The sequence below is a fragment of the Monodelphis domestica genome, chromosome 6 (genome assembly GCF_027887165.1).
Source record: "Monodelphis domestica isolate mMonDom1 chromosome 6, mMonDom1.pri, whole genome shotgun sequence".
Taxonomy (NCBI): Eukaryota; Metazoa; Chordata; class Mammalia; order Didelphimorphia; family Didelphidae; genus Monodelphis; species Monodelphis domestica.
This window is the reverse complement of record NC_077232.1, coordinates 60,564,285-60,592,101: the sequence shown is the minus strand read 5'-3', so window position 1 is coordinate 60,592,101 and position 27,817 is coordinate 60,564,285. Positions and strand designations below refer to the sequence as shown.

The following is a 27,817-nucleotide window of genomic DNA, read 5'->3' as shown; positions in this document are numbered from 1 at the left end:
TAATTAATTTAGAATATTTTTCCATAGTTACATGAATCATGTTCTTTCCCACCCACCCCCACAGCCAACAGGCAATTCCACTGGGTTTTGCATATATGACTGGCTTCCTTTATCATCTTAAGTATTTTATTTTATGCATTTAAAAATATGATTCTGAGAAGGGGTCCAAAGGTTTCACCAGACTGCCATAACCCTCCAAACAAAGGTTAAGATGCCCTGTTTTGGAAAATGTCCTGGGACAGAGAGAGTTATGACTTGCAGACCTGCCTTTGATGCATACTGACTTTGTAACCCTGGGCAAGTCACTTGAACTTATTTGCCTTAGGTAAGACTAGAAGTTTTAAAGAAGTTCCTTATCTGGATTGGTAGAGAGAGTTTTCTCATGGAGAAAGTTCTGTGTAAAGTCACAAACATAGACCAAAAATATCTGTTGTATATATTTCACAAGGTTTTTACAAACATCAAATGGGATACTGCAAGTAAAACTGCTCACAAACCAAAATGCCAGCTAATGATAAGGAGTCAGAGTGGAGTGACTGATATGGGCACTAAGAAGACCTCGGTTCAGGTCCCACCTTGAACACACACTGACTGTGTGACCCTGGGGAAGTCATTTAACTTCTCAGAACTCTAGACAACATTCTAAAACTGTAAGTTGGGGGAGGGAGGAAAGCATTGGTAGAGGGATTTTCCATTTTCCATGCAGGAGTTCTCTATACAACGAAATGATAAATCTCACCCCTGTTCCTGCATTTCAGTCATATGGTAAAGGTATATGAGACAAGAGAAGTCCTCCAAGGTGATCTTTCCCTCTGTGAATCCTCTCTTTCTCCCTCACCCACAACCTTCAGAAATTCAATACATTATAAAATCAGGCACTACCACTCTTTTTGGTCTCATTTGAAACAATGTCATTCTTAAAGCTCCATGAACTGATGCAAAGTGAAATGAGCAGAACCAGAACATTATACATAGTCACTGAAATATTGTGGGATGATCAAACCTGATAGACTTTGTTACTAACAGCAATGCAATGCTCCAGGACAATTCTGAGGGACTCATGAAAAGGAATACTATCCATATCCAAAGAAAGAGATGTGGGAGTAGAAATCCAGAAGAAAAAAATGATTTATTACTTGTTTATATGAGTATGTGATTTGGGGTTTGGGTCATATAAGATGACTCTCTTACAAAAATGAACAATAAGGAAATGGGTTTTAAGTGGTAATATATGTATAACTCAGTGGAATTGCTTGTCCACTCTGGGAGTAGAGAGGGAAGAGGGGAGAGAGATAACATGAATCATGTAACCATGGAAAACTTGCATGCAAATTTGTCACTGGAATAAAATAAAGGAAAAAAAAACAAACAATGTCATTCTTCAGTGGAGCTATGAATGGCCAATAGCCAATAAATATTTATTAAGTACCTACTCTGTGCCATACACCTAAACACTGAGGATACAAAGAAAAGCACAAGATAGTTCTTGCCCTCGAGAAGCTTCCACTCCAACGGGGAGATAACACACACAAAAAAAGTAGTTGAAAAATGGGAAGGGGGGGGTAGTCCAGGAGGCGACCCATGATGAAGTCCTGCAGCCAGAGTGGGAAATGATCTGAAGAATTGTGAGTGACAAGATGGATTTCAACTTGCAAAATAATGAGTTTCTAGACACTATGAAGTCTAACTGGGAAATGATGATGGGAATTCTCTGGATGCCATCCTTAAATGGAGAAGAATCAGAAGCCTTCTCACTATCTACTACTCCAAAATGTTTCTGTAAAGAGATAGGGGGTTCTGGGAGGAACTCCCTGAAATCTACCTCCCACCCTCTCCAATTAGAGAAAGAAAGGGGTTCCAGGGGTGGGGTGGGGGGGTCAGGGGAGAGATGAGGTTTCCAAGTTAATTTCATCCTGAAGGTTGATGAGTTTCTAGAAATGATAACAATAGCAGTGTGTTCCTTTTGGTGGGGACTTGGATGTTAATGTTGGCATACTGGCAATGGATGAGAATTCCAAGTTGGAAGAGATGACAGAAATGTAATGTGACCAAATGAAGAATTTTATCCTGCAACTCTTGAAACACATCCTTATCAGCTAGATGGCTCTACTCTCATTGACACCATATCACGTGGTCTAAATGCCCTGGGACACCTGACAATACCCTCAGACCCACTTCGATGGAGAAGCCACAAGGCCCTCGGATTCACCTCTTCCATTTCAGCTCAACTCAGAATAACCTTTACAGCACGGTAAAAGAAAATATGCCTGCTTTTCAACGTAAGGCACCAGCAATATTGTCAATCTGTCTTCAGCAGATGGTTTTTCTACTTAATGACTTTAAAGTAGGTAGAAAAGCTTTAATCAATGCCCGGAAGAAAAATGCTAAGAAATTATATGCAGAGTTACAAAAAAATCAAAGACATCTCCGACACATTGTCCAGCAGACAAAAAACATATTGACATGCTGTTCCTGCAAGGAAATGGAATTAGATTGCTGGATAACACGTGGGCCAGTCTTCCCGCTACTATCCACAATTCCCCAGGGATGCTGGCTATCTCAAATAAGGTGCTCTCTCGCCCACTTATCAGTCTGTTTTTATTACACAAAAGGGAATTACAATTTCAAATATTACACACATACACACATGTGCATACAACACCAAATTCTCCCAGTTGGCCATCTGTACATAAGACTATTTTATCTCCTATTGCCCTTTGTTGTCAATACTTTCTCCCTCCTCGTAGCTTGTATCCCACCAGCAAACTTCAAGCTTCCTGAAGGCAAGGATTGTTTTTCACTTTTGTCTTTTCATCCCTAACACTTAGAGAAGTACCTTACCTATATTAAAAGTAAATTTCTAAAAATAAATCTTTGGTGAACTGGAAAGAGATTGTTTTGTTTATCTCTCAGAAAAGAAAGAAGAGGTAAGGACCACAAGCCTTATCTGTAATGGGGAATAAACTAAAATCCTTCCCAATAAGTTCAAGGATGAAGCAAGGATCTCCATTATCGCTACTACTCTTTAATTGTATACTTGAAACTCTAACTATAGCAATAAGAGCAGAAAAAGAATTGAAGGAATTAGAATAGGCAATGAGGAAACAAATCTCTTACTCTTTGCAGCTGATATGATGGTTTACACAGAGAACTCCAGAGAATCAACCAAAAAACTCAGAGAAACAATTAACAACGTTAGCAAAGTTGTAGGATACAAAATAAACCCACATAAATCATCAGCATTTCTATTTACCATCAGCAAAGTTCAACAAGAGATAGATAAGGAAATGTCATTTAAAATAATTGTAGACAAGAAGAGTAAGGACTGACAGAAGTGTTCCCTTTATTTTAATATTATATTTTTCTGCTAAGACATTCACAGGGTACTAGAGAGTCAGAAAGAACTGAGTTCAAGTTTCAACTCTAATCTGTACTAGCTGTGTGACTCAGGAAAAGTCAATTGACTTCTCAGTGCTCCAAGCAATCCCTTGAGTCTGTAAACAGTAAAATAGTTGATGGTTTCCTCCTGAGGAAGTCTCTACACCAATGAAAATCAAAAGTATAAACATGTACACATATACACACATGCACATTTTCAAACTTTGACTTAGAATTGAAAAGTCAAAGAGGGTAGAGTTACTAGTGAATATGGACTTTTTAAATGTAGACATAGATAAACAAACAAGCAAAATAAGTAAATGTAGAGATAAACTGAGAAGAAACCCATTGCTGTGTGTCCTTGAGCCAATTCATACTTTCTATTTCTCTAAGTTTACCCCTCAGCAAAAATGAGGAGGTTGGATCCATGATTTAACTGAGATAAGAAACTCCCAATAAAGGAGCTCCCTCTTCCAGTGTAGAACAGCATCTACCCCATTCTCAGAGCATTGCAGAAAACACTAAGAGTTTCGGTGACTTGCCCAGTAATTATGGGTCAGAGGAGGAACTTAAACACAGGTCTTCCTAGCTTTGAGGTCAGCCAACCTCTAAAGTCACCAGCAGATCTTGGTTATGAGTTTATAATATGAAATGACTGTATCTACAGAGGAATCTTAGAATCATGGAACCATAAAATATTAGAATAGGAAGGGCCTTAGAGATTCTCTTAACTTGGTTTTAAAAGTAAATTAAACACACTTTTCCAAAATGGCCTTTTGGATCATACAAGCTGCTTAAGAAGGGATGGTAACATGAGTAAGAAGAGAACAAACCTCCCATTGGGTCCCATGTAAAAACATAGAGTATTAAAATGTAGCTGTTTACTTCAAATAATATTTGATTTTTAAATTCTGAGAATTAATTGGAGATTTCCAAACTACTCAACAGGACCCCAGAATGCTCACAGCATCTCCGGGAGATAGTGTAGAACAGTGATAAGAACAATTACTCTGGAGACAGACAACCTCCCATCAAATCCCACCTCTGCAAGACACAACTTTTATGAATCTTATTTTTTCACCTGTGAAATGAAGAAGTTAGTTTCTTTGGCCTCCGAGCTTCCTTCCAGCTGTAGATCTGTGATGTAGGGGGATTTTTGAAAGCACTTGTGCATTCTCGGACACCGAGAGTCTACTACTATGTTACTATAACATAGCACCATAATTCATGATTCATCTGTCGATAATTCATGTCTGCTCTCTCCTTCACTTGCAATCCTCACATTTAACTGACTGAATAACTGAAAATCTAGGGTTTTAAGAACACAAAACTCAATGCCTCTAAAATCCTAAGTTACATAATTAATCATTTCCTTAGTTTTTTATTGCAACACAAGTTGCTAAATTCCCTAAAAGAATATTCTTTTTTTCAAAAAGAAAAGTGTACAAAGAAACTGCTTGATTCCAAACTCTTTTGTGAAGGGGGTCCATTCTGAGCTACCCACATTCATCCTCCAGAGCAACCTGAATGCAGCACTACTCAGAAGGTCAATTAATAAATTAGTACTAATGAGAATTCAGCACCAGAACAGAGAGCCAACAACCATGACCATGTGTCCTGTCAGCATTCCTACTAGCAAAGAAAAATGGCTGGCCAGACTCTGGACTTGATTATATAAAATCACCTTCCCTTATCCAATTTTTTAAAAAAAGCCAATCTCTTCTCCCAGGGATATTGATGAATTTCCTTGATTGGAAATCCATATTCCCTGGAACTAAATCCACAAAAAGCTTCCCAGGTAAGTGTGAATTGTCAGAGCTTTGGAAATGAAGGCAACAGCGTTTTCTGGGAGGCTCCCAATCCGAAATCCTCCCAGCCCTGACATTTCTACAGTTCCCTGTGAAACCTTCCCTGGGGCACTGTCTGGGTAGTGATAGACCTGTCAGCTCCTCATCACTCAAAGTAAGCAGAGCCATGGACCATAACACAAATGTCCACTGTAAATATGCATCTGTCTAATTGCGTGGAACTGTGTACAAACTGAATATTCATGACCTAACAAAGGGTGTATTTTTAAGTAACTCCAACCAGGACTTAAAACACTCTCTCACTGAAAAGGTCCATAGATTATAGCAACTCCAGGGCTATCGGATAGCCAGGTTACCCTTAAATAGGCACGGTGCTGGAAAGAGCCCTGAACTAGGTAGGAGTAAGAAAACCTGGCTTCTAGACCCATTTCTGCCAGCTTCCTTCAAAACACAGCCAGAATACCACCTCCTTCATGAAGCCTTTTCTGATTCCTGCTAATTATTACTGCTTTTCTGCTTGAAATTACATTGTGTGGAAGAAACCACAACTTTTCTTATCTGTGTACTTGTTCTATCCACCTCTGGCCTCTGTCTCCCATTCAGCCTTCACAACTGCCTGATTAATCTTCCTAAAAGCATCCCTCCAATTCCATCACTCCCCAACTTCAAAAGTTTTGATGACTCCTGGTTGCTTGATGAATTCAAATTCAAACTCCTTAGGCTGACACTCAACGCTTTCTGTGGTTTGTCCCCAGCCTCCCTCTCAAGACCTTTATCCCATGGACCCCTTTTATATACCCCTGATGATTCTCAAAAACTCCCTGCATTATCTAGCCTTTTTATCTTGGTTCATACTATGTCCCATGCCTGGAATGTCTTTCTACCCAATTTTTCCTCAGCAAAATTCTACCCATCGTTCAAGGTCTAGGTGAAATGACATCTCCTTCATGAAGCCTTCACTCTCTCAGATTTTACATAGCACTTTGTGTTCTTCTTTCCTAATGTGCTTAACTATAATATACAACTTCTATGTTTGAACCTTTTATCCTGGTAAACCTTTAAAAGGTCAAGGTCCATTTCTTCTATACTGACCACATGCTTCCCCTGGAAATTTTTTTTACTACCAGCATTCAACCAGTGATGTTGTTGGGCAGAGAAACATGGAATATAGGAGTTTCCAAGGAAATAAAACTGAATTATCACCCAGAGGGTTATAGGGAAGCACAGAGTGGATGCGAATAGGCTGTAAGACTTAACTAGTGAGGAACTTCACAGATGAATAGGCATTAAGAACATCATCCAGAAAATGCATGATAGGAAGTGGGAGTGAGCCACTCATGTAGTAAAGGTGAGAGATGACCAGTGGGCAGGTTGTACTCCACTAGTTGTTGTTGGAGAAAGGAAGGAAAACCTTGGGTATTCCAGGTGGACACCCTCTTTTAATCTGATGGGGGGGGGGGGGAATGGACAAGTGTCACACTGGAAAGGGAGGCAAGGATGGGTTGCAATAGATGTTGTTGGAAGGAATTCTCAAATTGGGGACACAATGCATTCCCCGGGGTTTGGGGGTAATTAATATCTCCTCCTGCATCTAAAAGAAGACTAAAAACACAGTAGCTGTTTTTCAAATAAGTATGCTGAATTAAATAGAACTTAATTCCTGCCTTACAGTAAGAGAACCAAAAAGACAGGTTTATCCCCCCATCCCTCCAGGGGCTCAATGACTATGGAATTGAATCCCCCAACCTTGCTGACACCCACAATAAGTTTCTCAGTCTGCAGCTCTTTCACACCAGCCTGCCTACCCCTGGGCTACACATCTTGCTTGAAATGAAAAGAAAAATAAAATCTATCAGATATCACTACAGGCTTCAGGCAAAAGGTGAGGCAGCCATCTGCTTGATGTGATGAAAGAGAATGAGATAGTCATGTTAATATGAAATGTTCACCTTGTCTTTGGTTCTTTTCTCATTTCTACCTTCCCTTTTTCTTTGCCAAGGCTGGAGCTACTCTTTTTAAAAAGAACCACCAGAAAATGATCAGAGAAGTCTTATTAAGTCAAGACTACCACAAACAAGGAGCACTATACCTAAGACTATAAGTAGAGATGATGAGGAAACCTGAAGAGACCTCTTACACTGGACACAGGAGTCAAGAACCTAGGCTTGTATTGTTTAGGCAGTGATAGTCCTGACAGGAAGAAGTCAAGAAAATATTACAAGACCTAAATGATTTAGTGCTATGCTTATCCACATTTTTGATAACAGATTAAGGACTAGATGGCATACTTATCAAATGTGGAGTTGACACAAAAGCGGAAAGGGCAGATAATAGGATCTGAAAAGAGATATTGTTGGCCTAGAACAATAGAGTGAATCTAATAAGTTAAATTTTCTTTAAATAAATGTAAAGTTCAACACTAGGGTTCAAAAAATAATCTACATAAAAACAGAATGGAGAAGGTGGAGCTAAACAATAATTCATGTGAAAAAAAAAGATTGGGAAGTTGTCCTGAATTGCAAGCCCAATATAAGTATGCATGGCAGTCCCTGAATAAAACTTGATTTTAAGCCTCTGTAAAAGAAGTATGGGGTTTGACTAATCAAGAACCTGTTAAGGGCTTATTATGTCAGGTAATATGCTAAGAGCTGGGGATAAAAATCTAGGCAAAAGCATGTTCCCTGACCCATTGTTCTCTATTTTAGTCAGAATAAATCAGGAGTATTTTGTTGAATTATAGTCACCACATTTGGGGGGAAATTGTAGTAGAACCAGAAAAGGGCAAACAGGTCAGGGAGAGTCAAAGAAAATGGGATTGCTTTAGCCTAGAGAAAAGAAGATATTACAGGACTGGAGTGATGGGGTTTGATGCAACTCTTGTATTCAAGTATTTGAAGCATTAATTAGAACCATAGGATCCTAGATCTAGAGCTAGAAAGGATGTCAGAGCCATCTAGTCAAACCCCATTTTTTTTATAAATGAAGAAATTAAGGCCTAGCAAGGCAAGGTGACTTTCTCAAGCCCTTACAAGGAGTCAACATCAAAACTGAGAGTTGAACCTAGATCTTCTAACTACAGTAACACTATTCTCTCCACATGGTTGTCGCATAGAAGAGGGATCAGACATGATCTGCTGGGTTCCAAAGGATGGAACTGGCTGCTATACAAGGTAGAAGCTGACCAAAAGCAGGTTTCAGTTCATTGAGAGAAAGAATTTCTTCACAACTAAAGTCATCCAGCAGTAGAATGAATTGCCTTGGGGGGTAGGGGTGGGATGTCTTCCCACAATGGAGATTTTCAAGTAGATACTGGAGTACCACTTGTCAGAGATGCCACAGAAAAGATTACCTCTTGATTCCCAAGTGGAAACTAAATAACCAGTATTTCTCCCTCCCTTCATCCTCCTCCTACTCTCTCCCTCTCTCCCCCCTCTCTCTTTCTCCCTCTCCCTCTCTCTTTCTCCCTCTTCCTCTCTCTCTTCCCCCCCCACCTCTTTCTCCCTTTCTCTCTCCCTCTTCCTCTTCTTCTTCTCTCTCTCCCTCTCCCTCTCCCTCTCTCTCCTCTGGACCTGTGATTATAACAGTGTAAAAAACCCTCAGTGTGGAAGTTTCCTCTACCTATGCAAACAGGGACTATTCTATAATTTACAATATTATTGTCTGGACTACTAAGAGGTTAAGTAATTCATCTGTCAAAGGTGAGACTTGAACCCAGATCTTCCTGATTGGAAGGTCATCTCTATCCATTCCACACTCTACCTCTCATGTCTACTACTGGGAAAGAATTTAGATCAAGGCTATTTAGAAGACAAGAAATTAACTTTATGGCTATATGACTAATCTGGAGCTCTTCCTCTACTGAAAAAATAACTTCTTATAAATTCTCCCACTGGTGTTCTCCCAAGCCTGAAGGGGTAAACTGGGGCTTGAGGCAGCAGTGAGAAGTTCTCAAAAGAACAGGAATTCTATTTTGCCAGCCAGGAACAGAGATCTGAGTCTTCTGCCATTCTAGCCAATGGAACCCTCAATAGGGATCTCAGGGAAGAGTGGAAATTTCTTATCTCCTCTTGGAAAATAAATTATGCTCCCTCTCTTCCTTTTGTGCTCCAGGCCTAAATCAAAGATGAGCTCAAGTCTATCCTCCTTCAAGAAAGAGAATCTCTACATTTAGCTGGGTGCCTCCTAATTTCATTCTTTCTCTGGATCCTTTTTTCCCTTCTGTACGTATAAAATTGCTTTGGTTTGAGAGTTACCACAAGCGACAGCTTTATTAAGATGAAACCACTGCCATCTCCCGCCCCCAATCCCTTAAGCTTCAGACTTTTCCCATCCAGCTGCAACATGGGAATTTGAGAGGAAAGGGAAAGGGTCCTATCAATGTGGCAAAGGCCACATTTTAAGCACCCCCTTCCCCAAGGACTTCAGCTTTTGTTATTCTTTGCTAAGACTAAAAGAACAACATAAACTGTGAGATACCAGAAGTCAAAACATCAGGGTAATGCAGTGGGAAAATATTCAGATTCTTGGAATGTCTGTTTATTTGGCTACAAAATTGTAAGTGGCAAGGGGTATGAAACTAGATAGGCGAGCCAACAGGCTCCAAGACCCAAGCCCAGGTGTGATCTGAACCCAGGCTGCCTTGCCAAAGCTGCTTGAGCAGCTGCATGGTATGGGGGGTGGCAGGAGTGTCATATTTGGGGTTCCTGTGTGTTACTACCTGTGTGATCTTGGACAAATACTTTCTCTTATGTGAGCCCCAGTTTTGGTTTTGGGTTTGTTTTTTTTTTTTTTGGTCTTTAAAATGAAGGGGGCAAGATAACTGGGTGGTTCAGTGGAGTGAGAGCTGTTTTCTACTTTGATAATCCATCTCCCATCTTTGTACCTTTATATTGGCCATCCACCATGCCTACAATGCCCTCCCTTTTTCCTCTCATTTTCTCCATTTTCCCCTTTCTTCCATTAAGACTCAGCTTAAACACTATCTGAATTTTTTCTTGTTTCCACACAACTGCTAGTACCCTCCCTTCCTAAACTACTTTGTTATTCATTTATATTTATTCTGTATATATTTGTTTATGTGCACATTGTCTCTCCTGATAATATATACCTTAAGGGCAGATATTCTTTCATTTTTGTCTCAGTGCCAACTATGATTTCTGAAACAGAGGCCCCTTAATAGATGATTGTTGATTGACTGATTCTGCTATCACCTCCAGGTGTTAGCCCACTTGCTTCCCTACTTTGTTGCTATCACCCATTTTCCATCACTATCATTCTCCACCACCATCATTCTCTTTACCATCTATTCTCCGCCACCATCCATTCCTCACCACCACTCATTCTCCCACATAGGTTCTTCTCCTCCCAAGTTCACTGTGCAGCCCTAATGCTTTCTGATTTTTCCCTTCCTTTCTCCTATGCCACATAAACCTAGGAGGAAAGTGGCATATTTTTTGAGAGCTTTTACGAATAGTAGCTGTAGAAAAATGGACACAGGTTAAACCTAACACAGACAAAGTTGAGAGTTTCACAAGTCATAAAAGCCGGCAGTAATAGCATCTCTGATTTTTACCAAAGGATAAGTGGAGAAGCCGGCTTATTCTTAACCCCTTTTCAATGACTGACTTCTCCCAGTCCCTACTCACCCTCTCTTTATCTTTAGGGCTGAGACTCCCTCCCTTCAATTAGGAGAGTTCCCATCTTAATATCTCAAAGGGGACCCCATTGGTCAAGGACAATAGATGTCTAATTTAGAACCAACAGCCCCAACAAAGACTGCTTTTAAGGGAAATACATTAACATGTCAGAGAAAACTCAAACTGGGATTCTAGATCTACTATCCTATTGTTTCACACAGGAAAAGTCTTAGGTCATTCTTTAGCCAAGTAAAGTTAAAATTAGTCCCTGGGGTTCCCCCGGTTCTTCTAAGACTCCACAGAGTGTCTCACTTGTCCCTTTCTACCTCCTAAAAATGAAGAAAAGTCTTCATCCTGGTGAGATGGGCTAGACAATAGAAGCAGCAGCTGAGTTGACCCTCAGGTATCAGACTTGGAAGGCTAGCAGTATCTTCCCCAAACCTGACAATCCCAGGTTAATACCAGAGAAGACAGCCTTCACTTCCAGCCCCTTTGACCACAAAGCATTCAGGAGCAATAAAATCAAGGCAGTTATAGCTGTGACTAAGAGTAGGATGGGATGGGGCGTGGTGACTGGTGGTCCAAGGCAGAGTATAGATGAGTGGTTGACTGTGTGCTTGACTTCACTGATATAATGGAGTTTGAATAGCTAGGCATATAAGCACATGGGGGCTGAGTAACTGGTTTAATACTGTCATGGTTGGCAATGTCCCATGTTTGTGGGGAATGACTATGCATGCATTTGCCTCTAGAAGGTATCGGAGACATAAGACGTTCCTATGTAAATGTTATAAACCAATAAAAATTTAGTGCCTGCATAAAGACTTCTTAAATTCTCTGCCAGGCTGCTGGAAGTAGGTTTTATAAGCTCTTTTTTCAACTGTAGCACCTTCTGGGACAGTCTATAATTATGATATAACTTTTAGGACATAAATGAGAGTCAGTGTAGTATCATAGAAACACAGCTACTCAGAAGACCAAGGTCCTAAACCTTATATCATTCCCAAGGCGAAAAAGAAAAAAATGGTAAGGGTAGGGATTGGGGATTAAGTGACTTGCCCAGGGTCACACAGCTAGGAAGTGTTTGAACTCACATTTGAACCCAGGACCTCCCATTTCTCAGCCAGATACTCTGTCTGCTAAGCCACCCATGTAAGAAATGTAATTTCTTATTGAAGAAAAAAAGTCAAAATGTGTAAGCTTATTTGCACAGAGCATGACTCACATATCCTAGCACACCTCACCCATGCTCAATGCATATCTACACTTTTAATACAGATTGACAAATTAGCCTGTATATATTTCTAATTGGCCCTATAGAGTAGAATGAAGATGACTCACCTCTCACAGCCTTTCCAGGCTCTAGTGGTTTCTTAAGTATCAAAATAACAAGAGGATTGCCCCATTCCTTGTACCGTCTTCTGTCAACCTCTATTACTCCCAGCTAGGGACTTCGGGATGTTTTCACAAGAGTAGGATGGGTCGGTCATGCTTTAAAGCAAATAGGTATTTATTACAGGGTGTCTTCACACACAAAAGGAAAGAGTTAGGACCTACCATGAGACACCTAGAAGGAAGAGGGTAAAAAAAAGAAGAATTCAGGACAAAGAATAATTTCGGATCTCAGCTGCCAGAGAGGGCACCATTAGATGTCTTCACGCCACAGCTGACCAATTAAAAAGCATCTATTAAGTGCCTAATATGTTCTAGGTCCTTCTTCGGTACTAAAGATACAGTCATAACAACAAAACCATCCCTGACCTGTAAGAAGCTAGTCATCCAACTAAACGTGTGGAAATCTCTACAAACTACCAAGTCTCAGATAAATGTTACTCCTCTAGTCAAGAGGGAAGAAGATTGTGTCTGTCATCATCTTCCCATCAAGGTAACAATCAGAGATGCTATTACTGCTGGCTTTTGTGACTTCCAAAACTCTCAACCTTGTCTGTGTTGGGTTTAACCTGTGTCCATTTCTCTACAGCTACTAGTAGTAAAAGCTCTCAAAAAACATGCCACTTTTCCTCCTAGGTTTATGTGGCATTAGGAGAAAGGCAATGCTGTGTGTTGGTTCTAAGGTAGAGGAACAGTAAGGGCTAGGCAATAGAGATTAAATGACTTGTCCAGGATCACACAGCTAGGAAGTGTCTGAAACCAAATTTGAATACAGAACCTTCTGTCTCTAGCCTGATTCTTCACTGAGCCACCTAGCTGCCCCCACTACAGGACTATATTAACATGGGTCAAGAGAGTTTCCAGAAAAGAGTGAGAGGATTTTCAATGCTTAGAGCACAGGCAATCATCTGTGGCAATAGACTATGTCCCACAACCCAGAGAGATTTTGTAGACAGTCACGATCATTATTCAGTTTCTGGATGTAGCTGCAAACTTTTTCATGGGGGGAGAAAATCATCAAAATAAGTCACTACTTTAAAATGTATATAGTATGCATTTTCTAAAAATGAAACTACTTCTTTCTATGAGTTGTGAAGAATATATGCTGTTAAGGTTCTATCGAACAGCAAGAAGGTACTTTTTATAGAGAGAAGGGGAAAAAAAGATTAAACTGAGTCTTTCTGACAAGTGATTTAAATCGCATCTTCCTGGCTGTGATTGAAATTATGACTTAAATCAATTTGATTTAAATCAAATTCACCCTAGAAGGAAGATAAGCCAAAGTCACTCCAAGTCACTTCTGGGTTCAGTATGGGGAAAAAAATGCATAGCTCTGTTCTTCCACCCTGTAGGCTAAAATCATGGAGGAAACCTTGAAGGACCTTCCAGTAATCATCTGGGGAAAGCAGTTTTACTTTGTGCATCCTTCAGACAGGATAATGAGGCCCCTTGCAACGTCATGCCCATAGCACTGTCTCCTCCAAACAAAGCCACATTCTTGGAACTGTCCAATGCCCCAGCAGCTGCATTAAGTAGATTTTTAAAAGTAAATATTTTTAGGACAAAAAGGAAGGCCAGTAGGCAGGCACTTTGGAAGCTTCATGACAGCATGAAATAAGAAGAGGGTTGTACAAAGCAGACAGACCCTCTGGTCTGGGAACTGTGATTTGGATTTGATAAATTTTCATTAATTCTAGTTTGGTTTTCTCTCTAATTTAATACATGATCAGCACAGGTTAGGTCTGGTTAAAAAAAAAAATTCCTAATACACACATCCATTTGTATTGGGCTAGATCCTGCCAGGATCTCCCTCCTCCTCAAAAGTGTACAACCATGAAGCCTTGCCATTGGCTCTGCTGCTACACCCTGCAAGGAGGATTGTCTCCCACAGTTAGAATGTGAGTTCTGAGGAGCAGGGTCAGTTTTGCTTTTCTATTTGTGTTCTCAATTTTCTTCAAAGTGTTTGACACCTAGTAAGTGCTTTATGAGATCACTCCATCATCCAAATCTTCTTTTTCTTAGCTGTCCCCCATGCCTGAAATTTTCTCCCTCCTCATCTATCCCTCCTGGCTTCCCAGAATGTCTTCAAGTCTCAGCTAAAGCCCCATTTTCTAGAAGAAGCCTTGGCCAAACCCCCTTAATGCTAGTGCCTTTCCTATGCTGATGGTTTTCCATTTATCCTCCTATGTAGCTTGTTTGTATGTACTTGTTGCCATGCTATCACCACCATTAGACAATGAATGCTTTTGAGAGTAGGAATTGGATTTGTTGTTTGTTTGTTTTTTTTTTTAATGTCTGCTTTTTTTAGTTTGTTTTTGTTTTCTCTTTCTACTCAGTGTTTAGCTTGGTGCCTAGCACATATTAGGTGCCTAGAAATTGCTTACTGGTTTCACTTGACTTAAAAAAAATTTCCCCCATTCCATTTTATTCTCAACATGGTATAAGACATAGAAAGCTAACATTGGAACTAGAAGGGCCTGGTTTCAGGTTCTACTCCTGATGCATACCAGTTGTGGGACCTGGGGCAAATCACCTAACATCTCAGTGCTCTAGGCAACTCCCTAAGAGTAGAAGTTTCAGATAAGTGCCATCTTGTCTTGGAATAGAGAGTCTCCTCTTCCCCAGGATCCATGGAGTTTCCTTTACCAGTGAAATCAAAGGTCCAATCATTTTCCCTATCTCTATTCCACTCTCAAAGGTAGCTTCAGTCATGGGACCAGATCATACAATTCTACAATTTCTATGGGACCTCCTGTCCCATTCCCATTCACTGTAGAAGTCTAGAAGGATATTCTTCTTTGAAGGAAATATTGATTTCATTTCAATCTAAATAGGGAAAGGACAGGTCAAAGAGCCCAATAAATTGTTGTATAGAATATTATTTATCAGCATCTCCACCACTAACTCTATGATCCAACATCTTAGTTAAAGTGAGGGCTTACATCCCACACTTCTTCTGGATCTCTGCAGAATATCCTTACAGACCTTAGTCTGTATACAAGTGTTTGAAAAGGCATCTAAAGAAAGAAGTATTTAACTTGATATGTTTGGCCCCAAAGAGCAGAACCAGGAGCGCTGGTTAGAAGTGCCAAAAAGCCCCATTTAGAATAAATGTCAAGAAAAACTTCCTAATAATTAGAACTGTCCAAAAATGGAATGGGTTGCCTTGGTAAGTAAAGGATTCCATCTCAGTAGTGGTCTTGAGGCAGGATGCCCACTTGGCAGGCAAATTGTAGAATGGATTATTCTTGATCATGGTTTGTATCAAACTATGACTTGAGGGCAAAATCAGGCCTTCTTCCTGCTTTTGTAGGGCCTCCAAGCTAAGAACAAAACCAGGTGATGGGCCAAGGTTGGTTAGAGGACTATAGTTTGTTAATCCTTAGACTAGATGGTTGAATAGGTTCCTTCCATCTCTCAAATCTTGTGATTCTGTGATTGAGCCTGGTCAAAACCACAGTTTGAGTTGTTCTTTAAAGGTAGGCACATACTTCCCATAGCTACTACCATCATCTCTATATTCTCTCTCTGTGCCTTGAAATATATATATATGTCTGTAACTCTCTGTCTCTGTTTTTCTGTCTCTAACTGCCTCTTTGTCTCTATATCTCCCTCTATCTCTATCTCTCTCTATGTCTCTGCCTCTTCATCTCTTTCTATCTCTGTCTCTTTCTTTCTCTGTATCCTTCTGCTTCTCTATCTCTGTCACTTTTTGTCTGTCTCTGTATTTGTTTTTGCATCTCTCTTTTGTATCTTTGTGCCTCTGCCTATTCTCTGTGTCTGCTCTCTGTTTCTGTCTGTCTGTCTGTCTGTCTGTCTGTCTCTCTCTCTCTCTCTCTCTCTCTCTCACACACACACACACACACACATGTGCACACATGTTCTTTCTCAACTGAAGGCTAAGATAGAAAGATCACAGATACTCCAAACTCAAACACCATCTTGCCAAGAGTCTCTGCTATAACTGTGGCTATAAGGGACCATGCTGTAGCCTCTAAACCTTTAGAAAAGGGTCACCCCATCCCCAAAGCAGCCCATTCCCCTTCTGGGCAGCTCTGGATGTTAGAACTTTCTCTTTTGCTTTGTTTCCCCTTTCCTCCTGTTCAATTCAGCCTCTCCACTCCAAGTTCCTTTCAGCACATGCTCTGGGAATTCCTCCAAGGTGTCCTTCCTCCATCATGAAGACATGTTAGAGATTAACTAGAGAGAATTCACATCATCTATTGAGTTCTGTTGAGACAGGAAGGACATACATTTAAAACCTTATTACTGCAAAAAAGGAAACCTAAAAGCTCTTCATTTTGGGACTATGTTCTAGGCAGGGCAAAAAAAAAAATTTTTTTTTTGGAGAGTAGGAGATCAAGGCAGACTTTCTGCATGGATAATAGGAAATGTCACCAGCATCTACTGGAAGAGAGATTAGTTCAATAAAAGAAGAAAGCCCCATTTATGGGGCCACGGTAAGAATTTTGCTTACTTTTCACTTCCACACACATAATTCACGTGGTTATTAATATGGACTCCTACTGTTTTGAGCAAATAAACAGCTGCTGATGTTTTGTGACCAAAACCACTCTATTAAAGCTTTCCTATGTAGCAATTGTACTTTCTCCCTCTCCAAACCCTAAGAGGCTCCAAGAGAGGAGAAAAAAGTCTGAGTACCTATATGTACACTAGCCCTGAAGAAATGACTGGGAAGTAGAAAGGAAAGATTCAGAAGAAGAAAGGGGACAGTGGAAGGTGTTTTAGATCTAGAGAAAAAAGACTGGGTTTGAATCTCACCCCCCAACTTAATATAATCTTGAGAAAGTAAAAACCTCCCTGGGCCTTGGTTTTGTTCATCTCTAAAATGAGGGGGTGGACTGTATGACCTCTAAGACTCCCTCCACTTATAGTTCTAAAGGTACTAATTCTTGATGAATGACTGGAACCTCCCCACCTTCTTAATTCTGAAATTAAGTCAAAGTTGAAACACAATAAGCAAGAGAAATAGATATACCTAGTACATCTTGGGCCTTTAAATATGGTTGATTAACTGTTGATATGACATCAAGGAAAGGATCAAAGAGTGGTTTTCATGAATAGAATAGTGTTTCAAAGGATTGTGGATTTAAAGGAGAAACCCTTTCAATTAATCAATCAATCAAGGTTGTATTTGGCACCTACTCTATGCCAGGTATTGTGCTAGACCCAAAAGTGAGGCAAGACTCTTCCCTCAAGAAGCATATATACAATTGTACATCATTTTACAGTTGACTTAACTAAGCTTCTGAGAAAATTCAATGATTTGCCCAACCAAACATAGATAGTAAGTAGAAGAGCTGCCATTTGAATCCAAATTCATCCCTCCTTCCAACATACTATGTTGCCTCCAGCCAAAGTAAGAGATACACCTCTCCTAAAAAAAGGATTCTAAATCCCCTGATTCCCCAGCCTCCAAGGCCCCCAATTTATAGTAGATACTTCCCCACTAATTACCAGAGAGTTCTTGTTTTGGGAAAGTTCCTAGAGGAAAACCTCTAGTGGTGAATTCTAGGAAAACTTGGGAGCCATCCATTTGGCTAAAGTAGTAGATGATTGTGAGAGTTACTCCAGAGATAGAATTTACATCAAAGTACCTGATTGTCTAGTAAGGGTAGAAGAAGAGAAAGTCAAAGATAACCATGAGGTGTCCTACCATGGGAGACCAACTGCACTGATGAAATGAGAGGATGAGAGCTAACCATGAATTTAAGAGGTACGATGTACTGCCAGCAGGGGATTGGAGAAATTCTCGTTTTTTAAATCTAGAAATTGGAGGAGAAAGAAGAATTAAAGAAAATAAAGACCCAACCATGTAGTAAAAAGATAGTCAGAGGATAAGAATGGTGGATCTCAGTGATTATTTACCAATCAGAAGCTCATAGTCTCAAGGTAGGAGCCTGGAGTTTTGGTCAGCTGGTAACAAAGAGGATCTACACTGATTTTCCAAAATCTCATGAAAAAGTGTAGCTCCTACGCAAATGATCAAAATATGATGTATTGGACAGAGTATTGGACCTGAAGTCAGGAGGAGTCATGTTCATAGAAAGCCTATGGCAATTATTAGTTCTGGGACGATAGGAAAATAAACCTTAGTCTCTTATCTACAAAAGAGGGTAAGAAAATTTCTAACACCAACCTCATGGGCTTATAAGGTTTAAATGAGATATGAGAAACACTCTACAAACTTTAAAGAACCAAAACAAATGCCTGCTGTTATTATTATTCAAACAGGAATGTCAGAATTAGAGGGGTTTTTTAATGTTCCATTTCTAATTCTCCTAGAGAATCTACACCAACATACATTATCAAGGGCAAACAACAATTTATGTCAAGTGAGGAGAAAAGAATGCTGAATTCATTTGTTTTAATGCAGCATACTTCTGGAAGGTTGTTTTTTTTTTAATCCTTAGATTGCTTTTTCTTGAAATTTTTTTCTTTCTGTTACATCAAGACATGACCCTGGTCTATTAATAAACTTCTCAATCCAACCTTAAATTCTATTACTGTGCAGTCTCCAAGTATCAATTCCATTGTTACTAATGCAATTTTACCCACAATTGCTGTTCATTCATGAGAATAACAAAAGCTCACATTTATATTACCTTGTTGCCTCTGATAAACTCAAAGCACTAAACAAACATCATATCCTTCATTTTTAAGATCCCCTCACTAAAAGTAGAAGGTAGCTTTTTTTATTCATTTTGGAGATTGCCTAGAAAATGGGTCACTTTATAAGTGGCACCCAAAAGGTCACTGAGACCAGCAAAGGAAAGAAGAAAAAAAACTATCTCCTGAACTCCAGATTCATAACAACAATTTTTCTACAGTGAGGTGGCCAAGTGGATAGGGGGTTGGGCCTTTGAACTCTTTCTGAGTTCAAAATCCACCTCAGGCACTTACTAGCTGTGTGATCCTGGGCAAGTTACTTCACCCTGTTTACTTAATTCTTCATCTGTAAAATGATCCAGAGAAGGAAATGACAAACCATCCCAGTACCTTTGCCAATAAAACCTCAAATGGAGTCACTATTGAAATGACCAAACAAGACCCTGAGAACCTCACACAATTTATCTCACCCATCTCAGCTTCATCAGTAAAATAAAGAGATCAGACTGAATGGTCTCTGGCGTCCCTTCCAGCTTAAATCTAGAATCCAAAGATAATATATGACCATTTCCCAATGTTTTTAAGGCACCAATTTTTACACCACATATAGATTATCTTGGCAAGCAACCTGATATTACTGCTCAGATGAACATTAATGTGCATATAATGTGTCTAATACACTTTCATGAAAAGAAAATTGTTAATAATACATTCTTCCTATTGTTGGAATTAACTAGATTCAATGAGGGAGGATAATGGATTTAGAAATCAATCAAATACTCTAGCACACTATTAATTACAATATTCAAAGAAATGTGAGTGCTTGAAAATAACTCATCCAGTAATTCAATTCCTTATGCAAGAGATGTTTAATTTCTTACTTCTCAAAGTCACTAATCCTCTCCACAACAACAACAACAAAAATCTTATCTTGCCAATTCCCCAAAGATATTTGTTGTTAAAAGTCTTTTGTTTGGGCAGCTGAATATGGAGCCAGACCTGGAGATGAGAGGTCCTGGGTTCATATCTGACCTCAGACACTTCCTAGCTGTCATAAAACCCCAGTTTCCTAGCCCTTACCGTTCTTCTGCCTTGGAACCAATATTTAATGATGATTCTAAGATGGAAATAAAAGGTCTAAAAACAAAAATGCCCATTATCGTTTATTTTTAAAATCTTTACTTAAAAAAAAACCAAAAATAATGTTTTATTTTCTCATTTGTTTGGGTTCTTTAAAATTTGTAGAGTATTTCACAAGATTCACTTAAACTTCACTAGTCAATGAGGTTGGTGTTAGAAATATTCTTATCCCTATTTCATAGATAGTAAATTGAGGGTTCTACCTATTGTCCTAAGGTCATAGCCTTTTGGATGAATGCCACTCTTCCTGACTTCAGACCCAATACTCTCTGTCCACTACATCCTATTCTGATCATTTGAGTAGGACCCAGGCTCATTTTCATGAGATCCCCATTTACCTCAGTAGGATGTGAACTCCCAGAGGACAGAGTTTTGAACTTTTGTATTTTTGGCCACATCACAGCATGGAATATAGGTTCAATATATGCTTGTCATATTGGACCCACAATTGCACTCCCCAGTTTGCCAGTCCCCATTCCAAAAGGCAAACTCACCTTCAGCACCCTTTTGAGCTCGCATGTATGGCTCGTTTAGAAGACTCCAAATAGAAATGTTTGATTCAAATTTATTTTATTTATAGGGAACCGTGGTTTTAAAAAAGCACATTTTTGAAGTTTGCCCCTCATTTCCAATCCATTTTGTAAAAAAAAAATGTTTAAGATCTGCAATTTGAGCTCCCTAGAGATTCCCAGGCACCATCTAATTAAATCATTCGAGCAGAAAACAAATTAAAATTAAATATTAGGACAAACCCCATGAGGAAAATATACTTTTCATCTTTGACTGAAGACCTCAGAGTGAGTGGGGTTCCAAAGCTACTTCTAATTGCAGGGCCCATTCATGCACATTCCTTAGGATGCTTGGTAACATTTCAGCAAGGCAGCAGCCCCGTCTGGTTTGGAGAGCACTGGCTTTGCAATCAGAAGACTTTGGTTAAAATTCCCACCTTTCTACTTAAGAGACGATCTGTGACATAAGTGTGTCAGAACTGGCATGGGTTCTAATTCCTCCTTCAAAATCTCCTAGCTGTGTGTCCATGAGCAAAGCACATAATAATAATAACTAACATTTATGTAGGGCTTACCATGTACCAGGTACCATATTAAGCTCCTTACAATTATTATCTCCTTAGATCCTCAAAACCATTCTAGGAAGTGTTATTATTATCATTCTCCATTATACAAATGAAGAAACTGAGGCAGAGTTAAGTGACTTGCCCAGGGTCACACAACCACTAAATATCTGAAGCTAAATTCCAACTCAGATCTTCTAGACTGCAGACTCAGTGCTTTATCCACTGTGCCACCCAGGTTCCCTTTAACCTCCAAGTTACAGTTTTTTAGCTGAAAAATTGTGAGAATAATACCTAAAAATCCTACTTTACAGAGAATTAATAGGTAAAAAGTCTTTTGTAAACCTTAAACTCACATGTTGTTAAAATGTATTTCCTCTGTAACATCTTTGGATCTCAGTTTCCTCAGCTGTAAAATGACTTCTGGTTCTAAATTGACATCATTATTATTTTGTGCTTTTGAGTTTCCAAGGTGACTTCTATCCAGTGGAAAGGATGGTAGCTTATCTAGGCTCTAAGGCAACATGAATATTATTTGAAGAATGATTATAAGCCACAAATAATCGTTACTCAGTAGCAGAAACCAATAGCTGTTAAAAATCTCAGCCCACCTTTTTGGTCAAGGAATCACCCATTGGCTGCCTTGAATCAAGACCAGATTGTCTTACTCGGGTAGCAAACTGATATTCTTAGAGTATAGGTGTGATTCTGTCTATTCCTCCACTCAACAAGCATCAATGGATCTCAATTTCCTCTTGGAAAAATTACTCTTGGGCCTTTAAAACACACCACATTTTGGTTGCAAAACTTTTCTTTCCAGATGAATTTCATATAAGTCCAACCAAATTCGCCAGCTCACCTATATATGTCAATCCTTCTCCCTTTTCTGTACCCCATGCCTGCAATGCTCTCTCTCCATATATCTGCCTCTTTGAATCCCTACTTCCATTAGAAGCTTAACTTAAGTGCCATCTTCTGCAAGAAATCTTTCCTAATTCCTCTACCCCTAGTCCTTGACATTCCTTTTTTTTTAATCCTAACTTTCTTAGAATTGGTTCTAAAGCAGAAGAACAGTAAGGTAAAGGCTAGGAAATTGCAATTAAATGATTTGCCTAATGTCACACAGCTGGGAAATGTCCGAGGGCAGATTTGAATCTAGGACCTTCTGTCTCTTGGTCTAGCTCTCAGTCTATCTAGTTATCCTTTCTGCCATTACTTTTCACATAAGTCTTTCCCATTAGAATGTAAGCTCCTTGGAGGCAGTCTGTTTTGCTTTTGTCTTTGTATACGTAGAACCTAGCACTGTGGCCAGCTCCCACTGGGCTCTGAATAAACTGAATCAGTCTCATAATTATGATTTGGAGGATGAGTATAAGCCATGAATAATACTGACTCAGCAATATAAGTTACAAGAACTGCCAAAAAGCTCAATCAACCAACTTGGTCAAAGGCCCACCCACTAGCTACCCAGAATCAAGATTGAATTGTTTAAACATTTGTTGATTGATGGAATTGAGTTGAAGAATTTTGATGCCTAAAGCTTGCTTCATGGAATCTTTTCAGACACTTACTCTAATGCACTTAGGGGGATTCAGTACCCCCTTTCAAACCTCTATCTTTAAAAAAAGGTAGAGCCTTGTTGCTTTGTTGGCTCTCCCAGGTTTTCTGGTATGAACAATGCTTAATTGCAAGGTTTTTTCCTAAAGAAAGACACAATACCTATTCTATTTTAATAGCACATTCACCGGATGTCTCACAGCTAAAAACTACACATCTAGCTCTCACAGAAGAATCTTTCCATAGTACTCTGCCTGCCGATTTTCTGACCAAAGGGAAATGGATGGGAGAACTCTCAAACCCAGGGATGGATGGGACCTCAGCAGCTTCCTAGTTCAACTCATATCCAACCAAGAATCCCTCCAACAAACAACATGCCCAAGCACTTGTCCAGCCTTTGGTAGAGGATGTCCAAGGAATGCCAAGTCATCGCCTGACAAGGCAGTTCATTCCACTGATTTTTATGGCTTGAATTTTTGAGAAGTTTTCCCTTCCATCAAATTCAAATCTGCCTCACTGCACCCCTCACCCATTACTCCTGGTTCTGATATTGAAGACAAAACAGAATATATTTAATCCTTTTTCTATATAAACAGTCCTTAGATTCTTGAAGACTATTGTCATATCCTCACTAAGTCTTTACCTTCTCCAAACTAAATATTCCCTCATTTATGAACTAATTCTCATATTAGTAGCTAGATAGCTCAGTGGCCAGAGGCCTGGCCCTGGAGTCAAGAAGACATGAGTTCAAATGTGACCTCAGACACTTATTAGCCGTGTGACCTTAGACAAGTCACTTAACTTCTATATGCCTCAGTTTTATCATCTGTAAAAAGAGGATAATAATATCATCAATAGGTTTGTTGTAAGGAACAATTGAGATTTTGTAAAGAACCTAATATGTAGTAGGTGCTATATAAATACTAGCTATTACCATCATCAGAGCCTGCTAAGACTTTTGAAAACCCAACTGTTATCTACTCTATTAACTATAAATCTTGGTTTTAGATCCCTGAAAGATGGACATGCTATCTATTTCTTTATCCAAGTCATTAAGAAAAATGATGAATAGCAGTGGATCAGGAAGCAATCTCTGGACCACTATAGATGTTCTTTGGAGTGAGCCCCAAAACATAAATGACTACTCTTTGGATGTAGCCATCCAACTAGTTCTGAATTCACATAATGGTACTATCATCTAGTTCATATCTCTCCATCCTTTCCACAAGAATAACACAAGAGATGGTCATAGGGCTTGTTATAAATGATACTTCTTTTTTGGCACCTTCACTAACTAATCCTTTAATAAGACAAACTAGAATTTTGCCAACAATCTAAGATAAGTTCAAAGATCTGTAGTCTCTAGACTCCATTTGCTTCTTCTTTCTAAAAATTGAAAAGGTTTTCTTTCTCCAATCCTGTATCACATCTCTCTTCTCCAAGATTTTTCAAATCAGTAGTAGCTCAGCAATCACAGCTGCTAATTATTTTTATACACTAGGATTATAGGCTATAGATTTAGAATTGGAAGAAGCCTTAAAGAAAATTGAGCCCAACTTGTTTATTTTTAGAGATAAAAAAAAAAAAACTAAGGTCCAAAGAGGTTAAATGATTCATTTGCCCAACAATATGAAGGTAGCAAGTGGGAGAGCCACAATGACTGTCAATTCATCAATGGCAAGGTAGGTGCTCTCTTACTACATCCCTAGGTTTCAGCTCCTTATTTACCATTTTTGTTCTCACTTTTCTAGTCCAGGGATTATTCTTCTTTGCAAAGGAATAAAAAGGGAAATATAGAGTTCAGCACCTCTGCCTTTTCCCCATCATCCATTATCACCATCTCATCTAACCTGAGTAGTGAGTGCTTTCTTCTGCTTTCTTTGTACTTTCTTTCCCCTAATACAGTCTGAAAGGAAAAGATCTTTGTGGTCGGCCTTAGCTCTCCCATTTAGGACCCTATAACTACTCCCCAGGGTCCCAGGCTCTGACTGATGCCCCTATTATTTCCTCTGAACACACCTACAAATAAAAAATCACTTTGGATCTGGAATTAGATTTGAAATGTTAAAGTCAGGTCAGTGAGCCTCATTTCACAAAGTTCTGAACGTCCCTGAGGCAAAAATTCCATTTCTACTGCTGAGCAATTTTTGGAAGCCAGATGTATCTGATGATAAAGTAGAAGGAAGAATTATCAGCAACAGGCTGCTGACAGTCAGAGGCAGAAAAGGCTCCTTCTATAGTGGTCTGCTGGAAATAGACAGAGGGGCAGGTGTGCTATGGAAAGCTGCAGACTGAGGCCAGATTTTGTTTGTAACGGATCTGTCCAGCAAGAGAGCAGTACTCATTGTGACTCCTATGGCAAGAGCAGATCTGGGGACAACTCTGAAGTGTAAGGCTCCCTCCACCCTTTCCACCTCTTTTTAGCCAGAGGGGCTGCTGAGACAGTGAAAGAAGACAAACCTAACTCATTCATCGAGTGGGGATGGCGAATGATGGCTTGGGTTTAAAATTCAAGCACGCTCAGGGCCACAGTAAATTGCCCAGGTTGGGGTTGGAGAGGAGTGCCCCACCTTCGAGTCTCCAGTGGGGGCCTGTTCTCAGCTATGGGTTTGTCCGGCAGGGGGCAGGGCGGGCAACGAGAGCTGGAACTGTCACCCCACCCTGAGCGGTACCAGCAGCTTCCAGCCAGCTGCTGGTCAAAAGAACGGAGCAAAGAAACAAGAATATACTCTTCCCTTCAAGCCACTAACCCGGAACCAAGAACTGACACGGACTCGCAAAGCACCCTGACTGCTAAGGGAAAAGGGATGCTTTAAACCTCTCCGAACACATAGGCACATATAAGCAGGCGCGTGCACGCACGCATGCACACACACACACAGATACACACATAGGCAGGCACATTTCAGGCATGGAGGCACAAGAAAGCAGTCACACTAGCTAGGTCCATAAGATCCCCCTTCTCCCCTCAACTCAGGCCAGGATCTCCCTTGCTTTTCCTAGCCTGGTGCCTCCCGATCTTTCCGGTCCAGGGTTCACCTCCAGCACCAGCTCTAACTCCAGGGCTGCCAACCTACAGGTCCATGACCGAGCCCAGGGCCCAAGCTCCCAGGGGTTCTGAAAGTCGACACCTGAGTCTTCCTCAGAAGGACTCGAGTGATCACTAGGCACAAGTAGCCAAGCAGGGGGCCAGAGGCTGGGGAATTGAGGGGCAAAGAAGGGGTGAGTCGAGGGGAGGGGAGGGGCAACCACTCTTCGCGGGGCTTGAGAAGCCCCTCCCCCAGGCCCGCAGGCAGGGGCATTCCCGGGTTCCAAGCTCCCTCCAGCCGTCCAGCTGCGAGCCCGAAAATGAGAGCAGGGCAGACTGGAAAGAACGCGCTACCTCTTTTCTTCCTTTCTCGAACCCCATCCCTGCACCCCCAGGGCCCCACAGGCTGCTAGGGCCGTTTCCCTACGCCAGGCAGCAGAGAATGAAAGACTCATGTGTGTATGTGTGTGTGTGTGTGTGTGTGTGTGTGTGAGAGAGAGAGAGAGAGAGAGAGAGAGAGAGAGAGAGAGAGAGAGAGAGAAAGAGAGAGAGAGAGAGAGAGAAAGAGAGAGAGAGAGAGAGAAAGAGAGAGAGAGAGAGTGTGCAGCACGTGTCTAATTTTTGTGTGACTACGTGCTGGTTACCTCTTTGAGGGTTAGGGAGGATATGCTCCTGTGTCTATGTGTGAATGAGTCTCTCCTCTCTCTCTCTCTCTCTCTCTCTCACACACACACACACACACACACACACGGCCCACCTCAGGCACGAAAGGACACCCCTGCGTGAGTGTACATGTGTATACAGACAGCGCCTGCAGGTTGTTCACAGGTAAATCCCCCCACGCAGCCACCCACAATATGCGTGCACTCTTGCAAGAGTGCTCATACAGACTATTCTTATCATTGACTAGTCACACCGACCTAGGTTACTTGTAGGTCTATTCAGACCCAAGTGTTCCGCCCCCGCCCTTACCTCTCCCACCTCCCACCTCCCGCTCCCCACACATACACACTCACATACACCCCACCACCACCACCAACCGGTCGGTCCAGCAAAGTTTCCCAAGGAAGCGTCAGTGGTGAAAGGGCTCGGTGTACCTTGAATGTGCTGTTTGATGACATTCTCCAGGTGGTCCAGGCGCTCGATGATCCTCAGCGTGTCCCCTTTGTCCTCGTCCAGCTTCTTGTCCGGCACCGGTTCCTGAACCCTTACATAGACACTGGCGATATAGTTGGTGACCCAACCCACGTAAAGCAGGCAGATGATGTTGGTCATGCCGCTCAGGATCACGCAGGTGGACACCAAAGTTTTGGTCTTCCTGGTGCACACCATCCTGCGCTCCCTCCATAGAGAGGGGGAACTCCCCGTGCTCCCCAAGGCCGCTGAACTGTCCCTAATCCCTACTGTCTTCCACACCCACCCGCACGCTCCAAAGGACTCCGCGATCTGGAGCCGGCGGGATGGCGGGATGCCGAGCTGCCGGACGGTTGAGTCCGTGGCTTTGGAAAGCAAAGCCCAGGCTGCTAGCTCAGGGCCCGAATCCCCTGCAGGATCTTCGCTGCACAGCCCCAAGTTTGCTGCTCCCGGGGCCGCCCAAGCAAATAGCTCTATTTACTAGGTGAACCGCAAACAAATAGGAGAAATGAAGCCGAAGCCCCTCCAGCAGTCGCTCAGCGGCGCCCAGCAGCCAGGCACCGCAGCGCGCAAGTGTGGCAAACTTTGCAGCTGCCCGGGCGCTTGGCCACGCCGCTCCCCATCGCCCTGCGCCGGCTCTCTGGGCAGACCAGCCCGCGCAGCTATAAGGAAGGAGGAGGAGGTGGTGGCGGCGGCCGCGGAGGCTGCAGCGGGCCGAGCCCGAGAGCAGGACTGCCCGGCCCCCTCCGAGCGACAAGCGCCGCCGCCAATCGCGCTCCGGCTCCGGAGAGGGGCTGGGGAAGTGCAGCAGTGGACCAACGGGACCGCGCAGGGGGCGGAGTCCGAGCCGGCGCCCCACCTGCTCTGCTCCATCCCCCAGCCCCCAGCCCAGCTCCCCTCTGGCGCGCGCCCCAGGAGAGGGCGGGGGAGGGGGTACCCTCTCCTCCCACCCTAAGGCCCCGAGCTCCAGTCCCACTCCCGGGCCCCAAGCCAGCCAGCGCCGACTCATTCGCCACTGGATAGGAGGGCTTTCCTTCCAGCC

At 41.4% G+C, this 27,817-nt stretch overlaps 1 protein-coding gene across 6 annotated transcripts in view; it reads right to left on the bottom strand.

Moving 5' to 3' along the window:
* GALNT18 (polypeptide N-acetylgalactosaminyltransferase 18) overlaps positions 1–27,587 on the bottom strand; it is a 476,899-nt gene extending 449,312 nt beyond the window's left edge. For 2 of the 6 annotated variants that reach the window (XM_007497092.3, XM_007497091.3), the window contains exon 1: positions 26,739–27,533. In XM_007497092.3, the coding sequence (XP_007497154.1) occupies positions 26,739–26,973 (235 nt within the window). In that variant the 5' untranslated portion in view covers positions 26,974–27,533. Of the gene's footprint in view, positions 1–26,738 lie in introns of all 6 variants that reach the window. The other 4 variants (XM_001379569.4, XM_056802082.1, XM_056802084.1 and 1 more) reach the window with 4 other exon arrangements.
* Between the last annotated feature and the right edge of the window lie 230 nt (positions 27,588–27,817).